The following is a 19,467-nucleotide window of genomic DNA, read 5'->3' as shown; positions in this document are numbered from 1 at the left end:
CAGTGAAAAAGGAATTGATACATTTGAATCATGGTGTTGGTGAAGAATATTGAGTATATCATGGACTGCCAGGAGAATGAGCAAATCTGTCTTAGAAGTATAGTCAGAAATGCTCCAAGCAGAGGTACAATTAGGACTTTATCCAGTTTTCATACTGATTGTATAAATATGGAAATCAGGGCCAGGGCAAGAGTAGAAACTCATTATGAACAAAAGAAGATCTTAAGGACTTCAGTTTATTAGACTTCTAAATGCCTCAGGAGAATAAAAGGATCTCTAAATTCATTTTGTTCAATTGCAGCTGTCTAGCTCTTGAATCTTCCTTCACCAGATTACACTGAAACCATTCCATTGTCTATGGACACAGCCCATTCCATAAAGTTTCTTTCTTTCTTAGGAGCCATCCCCCTATCCTGTATCAGCCCATTGCAGTCACATGGTTATGCCCAGTCCTAATGCAAAACCTTTCTATGTTATGCTGCCATTTTTTTGCTCCAGTTTTCTCCTCTTTAGTCAAAATTTCCAGTGTTTTCACCTGTTGTTCACTGATCACAATGTCACCATCACATCAATTTTAATTTCATTTATTTCACTTCTTATGTAACCTGGAATTAAATGCTTTTCCCAGATACTTTTAAATGTTCAGGGAGGAGTAGGACTGCTTTCTCCTTTCTTTAGTAAATGTAATTTATTCATCCATATTTGCATTTAGAAGTTATTGTCAGTAAGTGATTGACAATAAGTATGGATTTCTTGTTTTTAAGTGCCATCAGTAGGTACCGACTCATAGTAACTCTATATAGAGTTTCTGAGGAGCAGCTGGTGAGTTTAAACCATGGACCATCTGGTTCAAACCAACTTAGTTGTTCATTGCTTATCCTATAATGTCACACCAGGACTCCATATGTGAACTTACAATGATGTTATTACAATGCGAAACACCTAAGATTTGCATGAAAAACAGCTTCAATATCTTCTTAGAGACGTACAATGGTTGTTTCAATTCTCAATGTTTTTTTATAAACAATCCCAGGAATTAATATGGCTCTTTGGGTGATAATATTACAACAGGGTACAAGTATGGAGGGTGAACACAACCTTGGGGGGTATTGTTGTTGTTGTTAAGTGAAGTGGAGTCAGTTCTGACTTATAGCAACCTTATAAAGGGTATCCTAGGAGTGGGTTGACCTTGTGGTTAACAGTCAAATGCCTGTCCTACAATGCTTTCCCAGGACTCCAATTATTGATGTTGTTGTTGAGATGACTTCATTCTGTCTTAGCGACCCTGTGAAGAGTTTCTGAAGCCATAAATCTTTGAGGGAGCAGAAAGCCTCATCTTTCTCCCATAGAGTTGCAGGTGGACTTGAACCTCTGATCTTGTGGTTTGCAGCTCAGTGTTTATTCTACAGAGCCACCAGACTTCTACATTGTCCCAATAAATTTAGATGTATTTACTCCTCCTCAATGTCATGCACCAGACTGTGTTACTAAACTTAAAAAAAAAAAATTTAATAGATATAATAGTGGCTCTGACACATCATGTTGTTAGATTTAGTCTCTTCTACAAGGATGTCTAAAGCATTTAGAACAATGATTCTGTCATTCAGCATATTCACTCCCCCAACTACATGGCCTCCAAATATTTTATTATTTTCTTTCTTTTGGTGACTGTAGGTTCCCTCTGCTGGTCTGCTTTTAATTATTGAAGATGCTGTGTTAGTGTGTTAATTTTGGTTCTTTCCTCTTTTTGGATGTGCACATTTATTGCAATAAATTGTCCTCTCAGCACTGCTTTTGCCATGTCCCAAAGATTTTGGTATGTTGTGTTTTTATTCTCATTTGTTTTTAGGAACTTTGTGAATTCACGTTTAATTTCTTCTTTTACCCAGTCACTTTTCAGCAGGGTGTTGTTCAGTTTCCATGTATTTGACTTTATTGCCTTGGTCTTCTTATTGCTGATCTCTAGTTTTTTAGCATTGTGGTCTGAGAAGGTGCTCTGTAGAATTTTGATGTTTGTAAATTTATGGAGGCTTGTTTTGTGACCTAACACATGGTCAATTTTGGAAAATGTTCCATGAGCACTGGAGAAGAATGTATATTGTGCTGTAGTTGGATTGAATACATCTATAAGGTCAAGTTGGCTGATTGTGTTGTTTAGTTCCTCTGTAACTTTGTCAAGTTTCTTTCTGGTTGCTCTGTTCCTTTTCGAGAGTGGCATGTTAAAATCTCCCACTATAACCGTAGATTTATCTATTTGTTTCTTCACATCTAGTAAGGTTTGCTCCATGTATCTTGGTGCTCTTTCATTGGGAGTGTAGATATTTACTATGGTTATGTCGTCTTGCTCAATTGACCCTTTGATCATGAGATAGTGTCCTTCTTTGTCTCTTATGCCTGTTTTTATCTTAAAGTTTACTTTGTTGGAGATTAGTAGTGCCATTCAAGCTTGTTTATTGTTGCAGTTAACTTGGTAGATTTTTCCATCCTTTAACTTTTAGTCTGTTTTTATCTTTGTGGGTAAAGTGTGTCTCTTGCAAGCAGCATATTGAAGGGTCTTATTTTCTTATCCTTTCTGCCACTCTCTGTCTTTTCACTGGTGCATTCAACCCATTGACATTCAATGTAATTATCGATAGGTATGAATTAATTGCTTCCATTATGTTACTTTTTTGGTAGTGCTGTTCGTTATTTGGTTCTGCGTGCCTTATTGTGTTGGGTTTGTGTTTTTTGTGCTATTATTTGTCAGTTTCTTTTTAGTTTTCATGTTTGCTTGTTCTGCTTGGAAGTTCATTTTCATGGTAAGTTGTGAAGTTTTAACTTTCTTTGGGGTTGCCTTATAGTTTTTCTCTCCATTTAAGTGAATCCATTGTATCCTGTAATTTACCTGACATCCTCACCACCTTGGTCTCTGTTACTACGTTTGTCCCTTCTTTGACTTTGATATAATTTTGATCTTCAGTTGACCTCCCAGATCCTTTGAGTTTGTTGTTATAATCTTGTTCTGTTCTGGACTCTGCTATCTGTTGACTGAGATCCAGGTGGTGTTGCCGCGTCTGTCAATCACTGCTTATTGTCTATTCTTGTTGGTTTTCAGTCCACAGAACTCCCTTTAGGATGTTTTGAAGTGCTGGGTTGGTTTTGATAAAATCTCTCAGATTCTGTTTATCATGGAATGTCTTGATTTGCACCATTATAGTTGATTGATAGTTTTGCTGGATAGACAATTCTTGGTTGACAGTTTTGTTTTTTGTTTTTTTGTTTTTTCTTGTAGGGCTTTGTATATGTCTCCCCATTACCTTCTTGCCTGCATGGTTTGTTCTGAATAGTCAGAGCTTAATCTGATTTGCTTGCCTTTAAAAGTGACATTTCTCTTCTCCCTGGCCACTTCTAGCATTCTTTGTCTTTGATTTTGGAAAGCCTGATTATTATGTCTTGGTGACTTTCTTTTGGGGTCTGTCCTTCCTGGGGTATGTTCAGCTTCTTGAATGTTTATCTTCTCATCTTTCAAGATGTTAGGGAAATTTTCTTCCAGAAACTCTTCAACTATTTCCTCTGTAGACTTCTCTGATTCTTCCTGTTCCAGAATGCCAATAATTCTTATGTTGTTCCTCTTCATGTTATCCAGCATGAATCTTAGACTCTCTTCATATTTTTTTACCCTTTTCTCTGTTTGTTCTTCTCTCTTAGCAGTATTGAGAGATTTGTCTTCCAGCTCACTAGTTCTGGCTTCCATCTTTTCTATTCTGCTCCTTTCCCCTTTCAGTGTATTGTCCATTTCTGGTATCTTATTATTAATCATCTGGACATCTTTTTGCAGGTTTTGAATTGTTTCCAATGCTGTATCAATCTTATTTGATTGCTCCTGTAGTACTTTCCTGACTTCTTCCTTATTTTCCTCCACCCTTCTTCAGAGCATTTGAATTTGTTTCCATATCATTCTTTCTCAGACATATCCAAAAACCTGCTCTTCCTCCTCTAGAAAGACTTTGTCTCCAGCTCATTTGTCTCAGCTACTTTCTTCTGTTTTTTGGACATGTTTCTATATCATTTGTTGTTTTTTGTTCATCATTTCTGATAGTTATGTATTTTGTTTGTTTTTTAAAGCTTGAGTGGAAGTTTGTTGTTTGTTGTTAAGCTTACTGGGTGTCTCCTGGTGAATATGATCAGGAGATTGGCTTCCCTTTTCACATGTAATGTTTAGCAGATGTTGTTGGCTCTTGTCTCGGTGATGGAATGTCATGGGGTATGCTCATAGCTTGGGTATATGGCCACAATTGCTGTCTCCTCTTAGGTAATGTAGGGAGAAAAAGCTGCCACCTCCAGGAAATATGTGTGATCAAAAGGACCAAAAGTGGAAGTAATATAAATGCAGAGACAAGAACCACCACTTTGGAACAGAAATGAAGCTGTGGTCGACTGTCCCAAGCTACTCAGGCAGTGTGTGTGCAAGGTAGAAGCCTCCAACAGTTGGTGAGGGTGTCCACTCTCTCAGGCCCCTCCTCTAGTCACTATAGTTGAGGTGTGCAGGTAGATATTAAGAAGTTAATGGGACAAAGATTGTCCACTATTTTTGTCTCTGAAGATCAGTTAGGTATCTGCGTGTGCACAGCACAATTGTCGATATGATTGAGTCCTTTTATGTTGGGGTTTTACAGATTGATTTATATGGGTCTTGCGCAGGGAGCCCAGGTAATACAGTGGCCACAAATGTGGTAGTGAGCCACAAGGTCAGCAACTTGAAACCACCAGCTGCACTGCAGGAGAAAGGCAAGGCACTCTGCTCCCGCAAAGACCCACAGCCCCAGAAACCCCACACAGGGTCACCTGGAGTTGGAACCGACTCCACGGCAGACAGCCACCAAGGGTCCCACAGGAGAAAATTTTAGGGCTGTGTCTCCGTGGCTGTTTCATAATCACCGCCATAGGAAAACTGTCCCACCTGATGTTGTCTGGGCTGAGCAAGGAAGGCAGGACAGCTAAAAAGAGGGAGGAATGTGTAGTCTCCCGCTGCCACTTTTTATTTGCAAATGTCTCTGCACCACTTTTAGCACCAACTTTTTGAGCTGGACTGGCTATAGCCCTGCCCTCTAAACTCTGCCAGAGCAGGTTGGCCACAGAGATAGTCCCATCTCCAGATTCCTAACTTGCAGCATTTTCCTTAATATCATGATTTTTTTTCACTTGCGGTTGCGAGAAACTGATGTCCTGAACCTTATGGTAGATCTGGAGCTCTGGAGTTGTTCTCTGAGCACTTCCTGCATGAGATACCAGTCCCTCTAGCATGGAGAGTTCCCTACCTGACTTTCTCCACTGCCGCCAAAACTGGAAGTCCTCATGGCCTCCAAATATGTTGTTGAAAATATTTTACAGTAAAATTCACAATGAAGTTGAGATGCCCATGATTGAATTTAATGAGATTAGTCCAAGTAAGTCTAAGACTCAAAGAACACCTTAAAGTGGAACATGACACATATTTGGAATAATATAATACAAAGAGTACTTAGAGTCCTAGTGTGGCTCTGTAAGATAAGCAGTGAATTGCCAACTACAAGACTGTTGGTTCAAACACACTAGAAACTCCTTGGAAACCCAATATAGGATTGTTATGAGTCAGAACCAACTCAACAGCACTTAACAACAACATAATACAAAGAATTTTCTAGTTGGTCTCTTTCCCTTGGTTTCCTCAATCCAAAAGAAACACACATGCATATATACTAACAGTATCCTTCATTTTCTGAAGTATAAGTCATTTGACTGTTTTTTAACTCTTTAAGGTTTTCCTTCATCCCACCTTGTAAAAATAAAAGATTGATGCCTTTTATTCTGAATATTTGTTTTCTCTTTCCTTTATTGAAGACAAAATCCTAGAGGATGAATCTGATCAATAACTTAAATAATGAAGCAGAATGGTAGGTCATCTTCAGAGTCCATCCAGTAATTCAACATAGATAGCACAATGGTCAGTTGTGAGTTAGAGTAAGAGGTAGGACACCAGGTAATCTATCTTGAGATAGCAAACAAAACTTGGAAGTCTTGGATATAAGTCAATATGCCCGTGAAAACCTGAAGAGCTATATGTCAGAATCAGAAGAAATATCAACCTCATAGAGGAGGGAGTTGAGGGACCTGAACCTTATGGAGAATTGCTAATTATCTCTGGCTCCATATTCCCCCAGCCAAAATAACCCAATGCCATTGAGTTGATTCTGACTCATAGCAACTCTTTCGGACAAATTAGAAATACCACATAGGGTTTCCAGTGTTGTAATCTTTACAGAAGTCCACTGCCACATCTTTCCCCTATGAAACAGCAGGTAGGGTTGAACTGCAAACCAGTAGGTAGCAACTGAGTATTTAACCACTGTATCACCAAGACTCACTCAGCTTTCCTCAGATCTTAAAACTGAATTTTGGAGAAAAAAAGAAACATCACAATGTTATGACTTACTTTTGCTCCTAATGTCTAGGAAATGGGTCATAACTCAGTGGGGTATGTCCTAATCATCTTCTGAGTCACATGCCAGTGATCCCATTACACAGGTAGTACTCATACATTCAAACCTCCTTTACCCACCTTACCCTCAATGAGTGAGCCATCAGATTAAAACATTGCTTTATCCTCCTTGATCACCAAAAAGAATCATGGGCCTATGTGAAGCACTGTAACCAAATGTAGACATGATGGGCCATGTAAAGTGTGACTGACACATATAGAGACAGAATGTCATGTGACAATTCTCTTGGAGGAAACCAAAGCAAGATACAAACGAGGTGAATGAGGAAGAGGTGGTGGGATGAATCCTCCACATCAGGAAAAGAAACCATGTTTTCCATCCATCTTGAAAGATTTATCCAGGAAAACAAACTTTCCTAATTTGATAATTACCTATTGATTAGGAGAAACAATAACAAGGAAGAGTACTGCACCTGAGCACAGCAGCCCTTAGTAGGGTATAAAAGGGAACACGGGGTGAGGAGACTTCCAAACTCAAGAACCTCACTCTCCTGGAAACACACCCAGAACCTCCACCCTCTGACACCATGGTCAACTCCTGTTGTGGCTCCGTCTGCTCTGACCAGGGCTGTGGTCAAGGCCAGGAGAACTGCTGCAGCCCCGGCTGCTGCCAGCCCATCTGCTGCCGCCCCAGCTGCTGTGTGTCCAGCTGCTGCAGACCCCAGTGCTGCCAGTCTGTGTGCTGCCAGCCTACCTGTTGCCGCCCTAGCTGCTGTGTGTCCAGCTGTTGTAGGCCTAGCTGCTGTGTGTCCAGCTGTTGCCGTCCCAGCTGCTGTGTGTCCAGCTGTTGCAGGCCCCAGTGCTCCCAGTCTGTGTGCTGCCAGCCCACATGCTGTCGCCCCAGTTGTTGTGTGTCTAGTTGCTGCCGCCCCAGTTGCTGTGTGTCCAGCTGCTGCAGACCTCAATGCTGCCAGTCTGTGTGCTGTCAGCCTACCTGCTGTAGACCCAGCTGTTGTGTGTCCAGCTGCTGCAGGCCCCAGTGCTGCCAGCCCAGCTGCTGCATCTCCAGTTGCTGCCGCCCTTCCTGCTGTGGGCCAAGCTGCTGCAGACCCACCTGCTGTGTATCCAGCTGCTGCCGCCCAGTCTGCTGCCAGACCACCTGCTGCCGCCCCAGCTGTTGTCAGACCACCTGCTGCCGCCCAACCTGCTCTAGTTTGTCTTGCTGCTGAGCACTCTGACCTGCATCCACCTGTTTTCACCAACGAATCTTGATGTGGTCCATCCATAAGCTGAGTCATGTGTGGTCAATTGCAAAATCTCAGTTCCACTGGTTCTCAGACTCAGTTTGGCCTCTGTCCCATCTCCCTGCCCTGACATTACAATCTCTCTTCCCAGTCAACACAAAATTTGAACTTTCTCTGAAACCTGCCAACTAACAAGTCACTGCAATTGCAGCATTTGTTCCCTGCCAAGTTTTCTTCTGCCTCTTTAATAAATCATAGTTTTCAAGTTATAGAAATTGAAGTGCATCATGTCTCATTATTTTTTTCTCCTTGAATTGGCATCCTCAGCTGCCAGATGTTCTCTTGTTCTTCTCTTCAAGACTGTAGCAGGTGACTGCAGTGGTCTCACCTCTATTTGCTCAGAACTCTCCATTCTGGTACAGAAATCTGCTTTTTTACTACAAGCACTTGGGACTTTGTCTGAGGACTTTCTCTACAAAAAGGAGTAAGTTCTGGACAGGTCAATGTGGGAGCATTCAAGCCTTGATAAATGGGAGTTTGTGGATGCATGCCCTAGCTTCTCCCCTCCTGAGAGAGGTATTTTTCCACAAGACCCTCATGGGAACAAGTCTCAGCATCTTACAGGAACCATCTGCTCATTACTACCAGTTGTTAGCCATGTGGGTTAAAGTAAAATTGTACTCCTTAGGGTTCTCAGTGATTGGTGATTTTGGGGGGGTGGCGCAGGGGGAGTAGATCTTCACGCCATCCTTCCTGAATCTCTGAACAGCTTTGAAACTCCAGTCTTTTAAATAGTTGCTGAGTGACTTCACCACTCAGAGATTCCACTCTGCTCATCAGTTCACCCTGAGTTTGTTGCCTTTTACACCACTTCTTCCTCCCTGCCCTGTATCACTTCCCAAGTGTCCTGCAGCTCTTATTGGGACTATATCCCACATAAACTACTTTTCTCAAACCCCCTTTTCTTGTCTTGCTCCTGTGAGAACGCAAAAATTGCAAATCTCATTATCAGTGCCATTCAAAAACACTTTTCACACACACACACAAAGAGGGAATATAAGCAAATACTGTAAACCAATGATGCATGGAGAGGATTGTAACCATTGCAATGAAACAAAATATGATAGCTTGAATGTAAGACTGATGTTCTCCCATGTAAAGTATCACTCAATTCACAATAAAAGGTTTAAAAACAAAACAAAAACACTTTTCACACAATATGAATGGTCATGGTGGCATGGTCAGCCCTTACTTAATAAGTTTACTGCCAACCAAAATATTACATATTTTCATTATTTTACTATTTAGACTATTTTTTTAACAGTTGTTTTTAAACTAGTAGTCCTTAATATATCTCCCCCACAATATAAACGAGGGACACACTTCCATGAGTAATGTTGCTCATCATGTTATCAACTCTCATCATGAAAGAGGCTGTATTTAAGGGACTATCACCCTAAGCTGTGTGTCGTAAGTTGAAGTCACTATAAGCAGAGCCTAAGACTTGGATTTTTGTGTAATGATTTATTAAGAGAGTGATGTCAGAGTAAGCAGATGCACTGAGTTGACCTTCTGTAACAAAGACACGGGAAATTTAATGAAACAGATGTTGATGGCTATCCTGGAATCCTGAACATCAGAGGACAGGACAGAGCATGGATTGAATGCTTACCAGAAGAGGAAGCAGAACAGGAGCAATCAGAGAGAAGAAAAATTAGTGGACTGTGGGTTGCAGTTGCTCAACTCTCTTGAACTTTTGGGAGCAGCTGTTGATACAGTGGCCTTAAAGCATAGGACACAATAGAGGTCGGTGGCAATGAGGTTCAAGTCTCCCTTTTTCCTCTGCTCTCCTGGTAGCTCAGGGGAGGGTGGCCTGTCCCTACCTTTGCCAAGCTAGAGTACAACCACAACTCCTCCTTGGCAGTCTTTGCTCTGCCTGGGGTCAGGTGCCTGGCATATCACCCTGCTTCTGGAAGTACGTGAGCACGCCCTGAACTATGCTACACAGTTAACAGAGAACTAACTGCATTCACAATTCCTATCTCTACCGCATCTACCAGGAGACAGGTGCTGAGTGTCTGAGAATACATCAATATACAACTACCAACTAAATGTAAGTGTGACACCAGAATTTCTCAGACAAAACAGACATTACAGCTTATATGACAAAATAAGACAGTGTCTCAAAAAAGTGACCAAAATATAGATTCAGAAAATATAATATCAGATATGGTATCAGAACCAGATAAGGAATTTTAAAGAATGCTAATTAGGTAACTGAAACAGTTTGTAAAAAAGACTTCAAAAAAACCACACATAGAATCAAGGAAAACTCAGATAGAACTATGGAAAATTGAAAAAAAATGGGAACCATATAAAAACAGTAATTGGAAAGCCAGAAGATTTCACACTTAAGAATTTAGAAACAGATAATACACTGAAAGGGCGAAGACATAGAATTGAATGAATGGAAAGTCAGATTACTAAGCCTGAGGAAACATCTCTCTCTATTCATCAGTTCGATACTATGTACTGTCAGTTATGTACTGTGGTGGCTTGCGTGTTGCTGTGAAGCTGGAGGCTATACCACCAATATTTTAAATGTAAGCAGACTCACCCATGGTGGATGGGTTTCAGCTGAGCTTACAGACTAACACAGACCAGGAAGAAAAAGAGTCAGACTAATTTTGAATGTTTGCTGCTGTTGTTGTGAAGTGTTGAGTTGGTTTCCACTCATAGAGACACTGTATATGGTTTCTGAGGAGTGCTTATCCTACAGTGCCATACCAATGAAAGCCTTATGAATAGTAATGGAACACTGTTAAATAACACTAACATATTGAATATTGCAACATGAGTAGCACCAAAATATTGTCAGATATAGTGCCAAAAGTTGAGTCCCTCAGGAAAGATGGCACTTAAAACAGGACTGGGGAAGAGCTGCCTCCACCATGGCGATGAAACGATATATGATAGGATGAATGTAAAGCTAATGTTCTCCCATGTAAACTAACACATAATTCACAATAAATCATTAAAATATATATAAAAATGCTGGGATCTCACCCAAGTCTGCTAAATTTAAATCTATGAGAGTGAAAAAGGAAAAAAACAAGATGCCTCAGTTGAGTTTTGGCACATCATCAAAGGCTTAGTCTTTCCAAGACAGCTTCTCATGTGTCTCTTTCTCTTTGTTCTGTAAATATTCAGTTGCCCAATAGACATTTTGCAACTGCTACAAGGCATGAAAAGGAAACAAAAAAGACCCCAAAGGAAAAACATGAGATAAAAAAAATAAAGTCATACTGCTATATGAAAGGTGAACCTGAAGATGTTGTCTATTTAAAAAGATTGTGCCCAAGGCAGATATATGATGTGGAGAAAGCTATTCACTACTTAAGAAATTTCAAATTATGGGCTTCACTTATCCAAAGCAAGGTGTTTATCTTTATTTGACATTGGATATGTCACTGCAAAATAAGAAAAAAGTGGAGCCATTTGCCAGTGTCCTTAGTCTTCCATACCCATTCACTTCAGAAATCAATAAAGTTGCTGTAGTCACTGGGAATGCATCAGAGATCTAAAAGTGTCCAGCTGATAAGAAGAGAGGGCATATGCATAAGAACACCCATACTTGCAGATAATATCCACTTGACCTGACTTCAATGACTGGATGATCAGAGCTCAACTAGAAGAAGAAAGAAGTGGAAAAAAAGAGTGATCTGATACAATTTGATGAACTTGACCTACACCTATGGATGCAGTAGCTCAAAAGAGGGAACAAATCTTTACAGCACGGATCATTCCCACCCCCTCCACACACAGAGTAGACAGCGATGGGCAACTTGGACATTGGCTACCCAAAATGGGGGGTGGGGGGTGGGCTACAACGGCAAGAAGTGACTGGCTTACAAGCTTTCAGGAGGGAATCTAGATCCAGAGGGCATGGAGGAAGGTAGACTCTCCACTGAGTAGTATCCAATGTGTCTGGGCGGGGCAGATGAAGGGAGATGCAGATATGTCTCCTGTGATACAATAGTGAATAATTGTTATCAGGACTGATTATGAGAGTTGTAAATGTAAAGGTAGAAGTTTTGTAGCAAAAGGAGGGAGTGATTGACTTTGCAGTCTAGAAGCGGAGGTCCCTAGGACCATCAAGGGAGAAGAGTAGAGTGTGAGACCCTACCCAGGAAGCATTGACACCAGAGATGGAGGCAGAGACGATGACGTGGAGAAATGGAGCGGCTGGAGATTTTAGACCCAGAGAAGGAGAGGGGCTGTGTGCTGACGACCGGGAGTAGGTTTGCGTTGGTTGATGATGCATGGAAGGGTTAGTAACCATGTCAATGAAACGATATACAATAGGATTAGTGTAAAGCTAAAGTTCTATGGTAGCGTAGTGGTTACGAATCAGGCTGCTAACCTGAAGGTCTGCAGTTCGAAACTACCAGGGGTTCTGTGGGCGAAAGATGAGGCGTTCTGCTCCCGTAAAGATTTATAGCCTCAGAAACCCTGTGCAGGGTCACTATGAGTCGGAACCGACTCCACGGTACTTAACAACAACAACAGCAAAGTTCTTCCATGTAAACTATCACATAATTCACAATAAAATAAAATTTTTTAAAAAACCTTCAAAGACGACTATACACAAGAGTCCCGGTGTGGTGCTGTGGGTTAATGCGCCAGACTGCAAAGCCGTTTGAACTGCAAGGTGGGTGGTTCAAACTTACCAGCGACTCCTCCAAAACGCTATACAGGGTCGCTATGGGTCAGAACCAACTCGATGGCACTTAACAACAACAATAATACACATGGAGCTCATCAGATGACATATACAGAAATCAAACTGACTACATTTGTGGGAAGAAATGTTGAAAAAGCTCCATATCATGGATCAAAACCAGGGAAGGGACAGACTGCAAAATAGACCACCGATTGTTCATATGCAAGTTCAAGCTGGAAATGAAGAAAATGAAAATAAGTCCACAAGAGCCAAAATATTACCTTCATCATACCCCTCCTGAATTTAGAGATGATCTCTAGAAGATTTGATACCTTAGATATTAATGATTCAAGGCAGTACGAGCTGTGGAATAACATCAAGAAAATCATATAGGAAGAAAGCAAAAGGTCAGCTGGTCTATCTGTCTTTCTTTCACACACAGCAAGTGTGTGTGAATTCCCAAACTTTCAGTTAGGACCCATTTGATCTAACTTGGGTGGCTAGTTGATCAGAACTAGAACCAACGAAGATAAAGATGTTTGATACTGAGAACAAGTGCAAATTACTACAATTTGATGAACTAGACTTTTGCCTATTAATGCAGTGACTCAAAATTCCAACCAGAATTGAAATTATTGAAAAATATCATTAACATCATATGAAAAAGAAAATTTTCTGAATATAATTAAAAAACATTTACAGCAGGGAGTTTCCAGAAATTCATTCTGGATTCAGAAGAGGATGTGGAATGGAGGATCTCATTGTTGATACCAGATGGATCTTGGCTGAAAGCAGAGACTAGCAGAAAGATTCTTAATGGTGCTTTACTGACTGTGCAACGGCATTTGACTGTGTGGGTCAACAAAGAATGGATAATATTGAAAAGAATGGGAATTCCAGAACACTTATTTGTACTCATGGGGAACCTGTACCTAGACCATGAGACAGTCATTCAAACAGAACAAGAGATACTACGTGATTTACATTCAGGAAGAGTGTGTATCAGGATTGTGTTTTTTCATCATATTTATTTAATCAGTATGCTGAGAAAATAATACAAGAATATGGATTATATGAAGATGAATGGGGAATTAGGACTGGAGGAAGGCACATTAACAACCTGTGATATGCAGATGACACAATCTTGCTTGCTGAAAGCAAAGAGGACATGAAGCATTTACTGATGAAGATCAGAAAGTACAGCCTTCAATATGGATTACAAAGCAATGTAAAGAATAAAAAAATCATCGCAACTGAGCCAATAATCATCATGACAAATGGAGAAAAACTGAAATTGTCAAGAACTTCATTTTACTTGGCTCCTTAATTAACACAGAAATCAAGAAACAAAATGACATAGTATATTAACCAAATTTGCTGCAAAAGATCTCTTTAAAGTGTTAAGGAGTAACAGTGTCACTTTGAGGATTAATGTGCACTTGACCCAAGCCATAGTGCATTCAGTCACCTCATATGCATGTGAAAACTGGACAATGAATAAGAAAGACCAGAGAAGAATCAATGCCTTCGAATTTTAGTGTTGATAAAGAAAATTATCATGGATTGCCAGAAGAATGAACAAGTCTGTCTAAGAAGTACAGCCGGAATGTTTCTTAGAAGTAAGGATTGCAAGATTTTGTCTCATTTATTTTGGACATGTTATCATGAGGGACCAGTCCCTGGAGAAGGGCATCATGTTTGGTAAAGTGGACAGTCAGTGACAAAGAGGAAGGCCCTCAACAAGATGGAATGGCATAGTGACTCCAATGATGATCTCAAAGATAAGAATTGTGAGGATGGCAAAGGACTGGGTAGTGTTTTGCTCTATTGTTCTGTTGCTATGAGTTGGAACAGACTCAATGGTTCCTAACAACAACAATAATTAACACATTTAAGGATGCCATCATAGGGTGACCAACTCATCTCTGTCGACCTTTTCTTTTGTGATTTTTGCACTGAAAGTCCCATGCTCTGGGAACTCCTCATCAACCTTGGCTAAACAGGGATGGTTCGTCATCTTAACATGAAAATAGTTGGTCATAGTTAAAAGGAAGCTGTGGTAATTCATTACATAATTATAAATGAACTAGTAATACACACATCAGTGCTGGTGATTCTCACACCAGACAAATGCCAAGCTAAAGATGCCAGACAGAAAAGAAATTATATTGTGTATTTCCATTCATTTGAAGTTCTAGATCAAACACAACTAGTCTATTGTGAAGAAATGTTACAGAAGTAGTTGCCTCTATGGTAATGGAGAGTTTACTGAAGTGACAAGTGGGAACTTTCTGGTGTTGTGGGACTAGTCTTCAGCTTTACAGGTGTGGGGAGCATATGTATTTGTGCATTTTATGAAAGTAAATTTTATCCAAATTGTAAAATAAAAGTAAAAACAAGATAAAACAAAGAGCACAGTAATCAGAGCTGTTTATTTAGGAATAAATCTATATACTCCCACTAAATCATCATGCTGACTCATTCACTTTAAGCATGATTCTTGTAAATTACACTGCTATGGGTCCCTTTGATGCTGCCTTGCCATACTGTATTCTAATTGTGTGTGTGTGTGGCCTTCCCAATAAACTGTGAATTTCCCAGGAATTAAATTCTAGATCACATCTGTATCCTGAGTGACTTTCAATGGATGCCTTTCAGCTATGTACTCCCCAAGTCTCTCTCTCTCTTTTTTTTTTAGGTTCAGACACAGAAAAAAAATTTTTTTTTTCTTGTACTGACATCATTGCAAGATTTTTCAGTGTTAAAAAATTCACTTTCAAGGACAAGCAGACCAGCCTAGAGAGTACAGAAGAACAGAAGATACTTCTTGAAAGAAAGACCAGCAGGAAAAATCAAAAACAATAACAGCAGTCTGAGTGACTACTACTAGAACAATCAAGTTGTTCCCAAGGAGCCATTAAGGCAAGTGGTCAGGTCGCCTCAGGGCAAACCGCCTTCCAAGACTGAGACTCAAAGGGAATACAGGAGAAGGCATGTGGTCTTGCTGGTGACCATGTTGGTTTACCAATAAGGGGAAGTGGGAGAAAAACAGCAATGAAGTTGTGAGCTAAGTCCGACCACGTTCAATAGACTCCTGTCAACCTGGGTTGAGATCTGGTTGGCCAGCAGTATGGCAAGACCTGGGTGGGGACTCTTGGGCCCAGGGACAGAGACATGGCCACAGAGGACTAGAGTGGAGAGTGAAGCATCCAGCTGATATCAAGTGAGGGGAGATACACAAGAACACCCATACTTAAAGATAGTACCCATTTGTCCTGGTTTCAATGGCTGGATGATCAGAACTCGACTAGAGGAAGCAAGAAGAGGTAAATAAGAGTAATCCACTACAATTTGATGAACTTGACCTATACTTATGGATGTAGTAGCTCAAAAGAGGGAGCAAATCTTTACGGCAAGGATCATTCCCAACCCCTCTGTACATAAGGTTGACAGGGATGGGCAACTTAGACATTGGCTACCCAAACTTGGGGGTGGGGGCGGAAGGGGGAGGGAGCCTACAAAGGCAAGAAGTGACTAGCTTACAAGCTTTCAAGTTTTCAAGAGGGAGTCTAGTTTCAGAGGATGTGGGGGAAGGTAGAATCTCCACTGAGTGGTTTCCAACTTGTCTATACAGGGCCGGTGAAATGAGATGGGGATAAGACTCTTGTGGTTCAATAGTGAATAATTGCTATCAGGACTGACTGTGAGTGTTGCAAATGTAAAGGCAGCCATTTTGTAATAAAAGGAGGGGAGTAGTTGATCTTGAAGTCCAGAAGCAGAGGATCCTGGGACCATCAAGGGAGAAGAGCGGAGTGCAGGACCCTATCCAAAGAAGCAGTGACGCCAGAGAAGGAGGCAGAGAGAATGACGTGGAGAGATGGAGAAGCTGGAGACTCTGGACTCAGGGAGGGAGAGGGGCTATGCACTGATGGCTGGGAGGCAGGCTTGCAGGGTGTACCTTTTGGTTGTTTGAATAGTTATATATTCCTGAGTGCTTTGATGTACATCTAAAGGGGGGGAAAAAAAAAAAAAGAGGGAATGATGGAAGCAAATGCTGTTGAATGATTATGCATGGAGGGGATTGTAATCATTGCAATGAAACGAAATACGATAGGATGAATGTAAAGCTGATGTTCTCCCATGTAAACTATCACTCAATTCACAAAAAAAAACAAAACAAAAAATTCACTTCCAAGTATAATGATCAAGAAATAGCAAGAAAACACCAAACTGAGAAATTATACAGTTTTGTAATTTTCTCTCTAGTTTCTTAATCCACTGAAAATAATTTCAAAAGCCAATACTTTTAGTCAGCTTCTTTATTAGATTTTTGGGTTTCTGTTCTTTAGGCAACAAAGGATCAATGTTTAGTAGCAAACCTTTACTTGTTGAGCTACAAATGAAAGCACATATTACAAATGGTCCCAAACTCAGCAGTCTGTGCTTACAAACATCATTGATAACAGCTTGCATATTGGCAGCTATCTGGTCACTTGGCATATCCAGTGTTGCTATTTTGATCTGGAGAAAGTTCTCTTTTTCTTCATCTACTTCAATTTCATGTCCAGTTTTGAATAATTCAAGCATTTCGGGGATGTCATGGCCAATAGATTTTCAAACAAGTTTTGGAAATTGTTTTTTTTTTGTTTGTTTGTTTCTTCCTTAGTGGAGTAAGCTCATACATTATTCCTGGAACAGTTACATAAAAGTCTGCATGAATCTCATCAGTCAAAATTTGCTGTATCAGATTAGTTCCTCCTGAAAATGCAGCTCCACTTTCTTCTGCTATTTAGATCTCTGATGCATTCCCAGTGACTACAGCAACTTTATTGATTTCTGAAGTGAATGGGTATGGAAAACTAAGGACACTGGTAAATGACGCCACCATTCTCTTATTTTGCAGTGACATATCCAATGTCCAATAAAGATAAACACCTTGCTTTGGATAAGTGAAGCCCATAATTTGAAATTTCTTAAGTAGGTGAATAATTTTCTCCACGTCATATATCTGCCTTGGGCACAATCTTTTTAAATAGACAACATCTTCAGGTTCACCTTTCATATAGCAGTATGACTTTATTATTATTTTTTATCTCATGTTTTTCCTTTGGGGTCTTTTTTGTTTCCTTTTCATGCCTTGTAGCAGTTGCAAAATGTCTGTTGGAAAACTGAATATTTACAGACCAAAGAGAAAGAGACGCATGAGAAGCTGTCTTGGAAAGACTAAGCCTTTGATGATGTGTCAAAACTCAACTGAGGCATCTTGTTTTTTTCTTTTTCACTCTCATAGATTTAAATTTAGCAGACTTGGGTGAGACCCCAGCATTTATATGTATATTTTAATGATTTATTGTGAATTATGTGATAGTTTACATGAGAGAACATTAGCTTTACATTCATCCTATCTTATATCGTTTCATCGCCATGGTTACAATCCCCTCTAAGAATCATCAACCAACCAAAGGGTATACCCCGCAAGCCTGCCCCCCACCCCCACCCCGGTCATCAGCACACAACCCCTCTCCCTCTCTAGGTCTAGAGTCCCTGGCCACTCCATCTCTCCACGTCATCGTCTCTGCCTCCATCTCTGGCATCAATGCTTCTCTGGGTAGGGTCTCTCACTCCGCTCTTCTCTCTTGATGATTCCAGACACCTCCATTCCTAGACGGCAAAGTCAATCACTCCCCTCCTTTTGCTACAAAATGTCCACCTTTACATTTCCAACTCTCCCAGTCAATCCTGATAACAATTGTTCATCACCGTACCACAAGGGACCTATCCCCATCTCCTTTCATTAGCCCTGCCCAGACAGTTTGGATACTACTCAGTAGAGATTCTACCTTCCTCCATGTCCTCTGGATCTAGGTTCCCTCTTGAAAGCTTGTAAGCCAGTCATTTCCTGCCTTTGTAGCCCCCCATTTTGGGTAGCCAATGTCCAAGTTGCCCATCCCTGTCTACCTTATGTATCCAGGGGGTGGGAATGATCCTCGCTGTAAAGATTTGTTCCCTCTTTTGAGCTACTGCATCCATAGGTGTAGGTCAAGTTCATCAAATTGTATCAGATTACTCCTTTTTTTCCTCTTCTTTCTTCTTCTAGTTGAGCTCTGATCATCCAGTCATTGAAGCCAGGTCAAGTGAGTATTATCTGCAAGTATGGGTGTTCTTACGTATATGCCCTCTCTTCTTCACTCTCCACTTTAGTGCTCGGTAGCTATGTCACTGACTCTGGGCCCAAGAGACCCCAAGTCTTGTCACACTGCTGGCCAACCAGGTCTTCACCCGGGTTCACAGGAGTCTATTGAACATTGTAGGGCTTAGCTCGCAGATTCATTGCTGTTTTTCCCTCACTTCTCCTTATCAGTGATGAACATTGTCACCAACCAGAGCATGTATTCCCATTGAGTCTTAGTCTTGGAAGGGGTTTGCCCTGAGGGGGACCTGACCACTTGCCTTGATGTCTCCTGGGCGAGCAACTTGCTTGTTCTTTTTTTTTTTAATGCTATTTTTTTCCATTGTGAATTATATGATAGTTTACATGGTAGAATATTAGTTTTATATTCATTCTACCGTAAATTGTTTCATTGCCATGGTTACAATCCTCTCCATGCATCATCAACCAAACAAAGTGTATACCCTACAAGCCTGTCCCCTACACTACTCCCCCAACCCTCAGTCTTCAGCACACAGTCTCTCTCCCTCTCTGGATCTCAAGTCCCCAGCTGTTCCATCGCTCCACGTCATCATCTCTGCCTCCATCTCAGGCATCACTGCTTCTCTGTGTAGGGTCCTGCTCTCGGCTGTTTTCCATTGATGGTCTTAGGAACCTCTGCTTCTAGTTTGGAAAGTTAATCACTCCCTTCCTTGCTATAAAACATCTACCTTTACATTTCCAAAACTCACAATCAGCCCTGATAACAATTATTCAGTATTGTATCACAAGAGACCCATCTGCATTTCATCAGCTCTGCCTAGACAGATTGGATACTACTCACTCGAGATTCTGCCTTCCTCCAGCCCCCTGGCTCTATGTTCCCTCTTGAAAG

The 19,467-nt window shown here is 40.8% G+C and overlaps 1 protein-coding gene and 1 pseudogene across 2 annotated transcripts in view; one reads left to right on the top strand and one right to left on the bottom strand.

Moving 5' to 3' along the window:
* Positions 1-7,044: 7,044 nt before the first annotated feature.
* Positions 7,045-19,467, top strand: part of LOC102834091 (keratin-associated protein 4-12-like) — a 26,660-nt gene continuing 14,237 nt past the window's right edge. Inside the window, exons 1-2 of one of the 2 annotated variants that reach the window (XM_006832611.1) lie at positions 7,045-7,669; positions 12,475-12,487. In XM_006832611.1, coding sequence (XP_006832674.1) covers positions 7,045-7,669; positions 12,475-12,487 — 638 coding nt within the window. Of the gene's footprint in view, positions 7,687-12,474; positions 12,488-19,467 lie in introns of those variants that run through there. The other variant, XM_006832613.1, reaches the window with a different exon arrangement.
* LOC102824636 lies at positions 16,715-17,601 on the bottom strand (annotated as a pseudogene).

This window comes from Chrysochloris asiatica, unplaced genomic scaffold (assembly GCF_000296735.1).
Source record: "Chrysochloris asiatica unplaced genomic scaffold, ChrAsi1.0 scaffold00007, whole genome shotgun sequence".
Classification (NCBI taxonomy): Eukaryota; Metazoa; Chordata; class Mammalia; order Afrosoricida; family Chrysochloridae; genus Chrysochloris; species Chrysochloris asiatica.
This window is presented reverse-complemented; position numbering and strand designations above follow the sequence as displayed.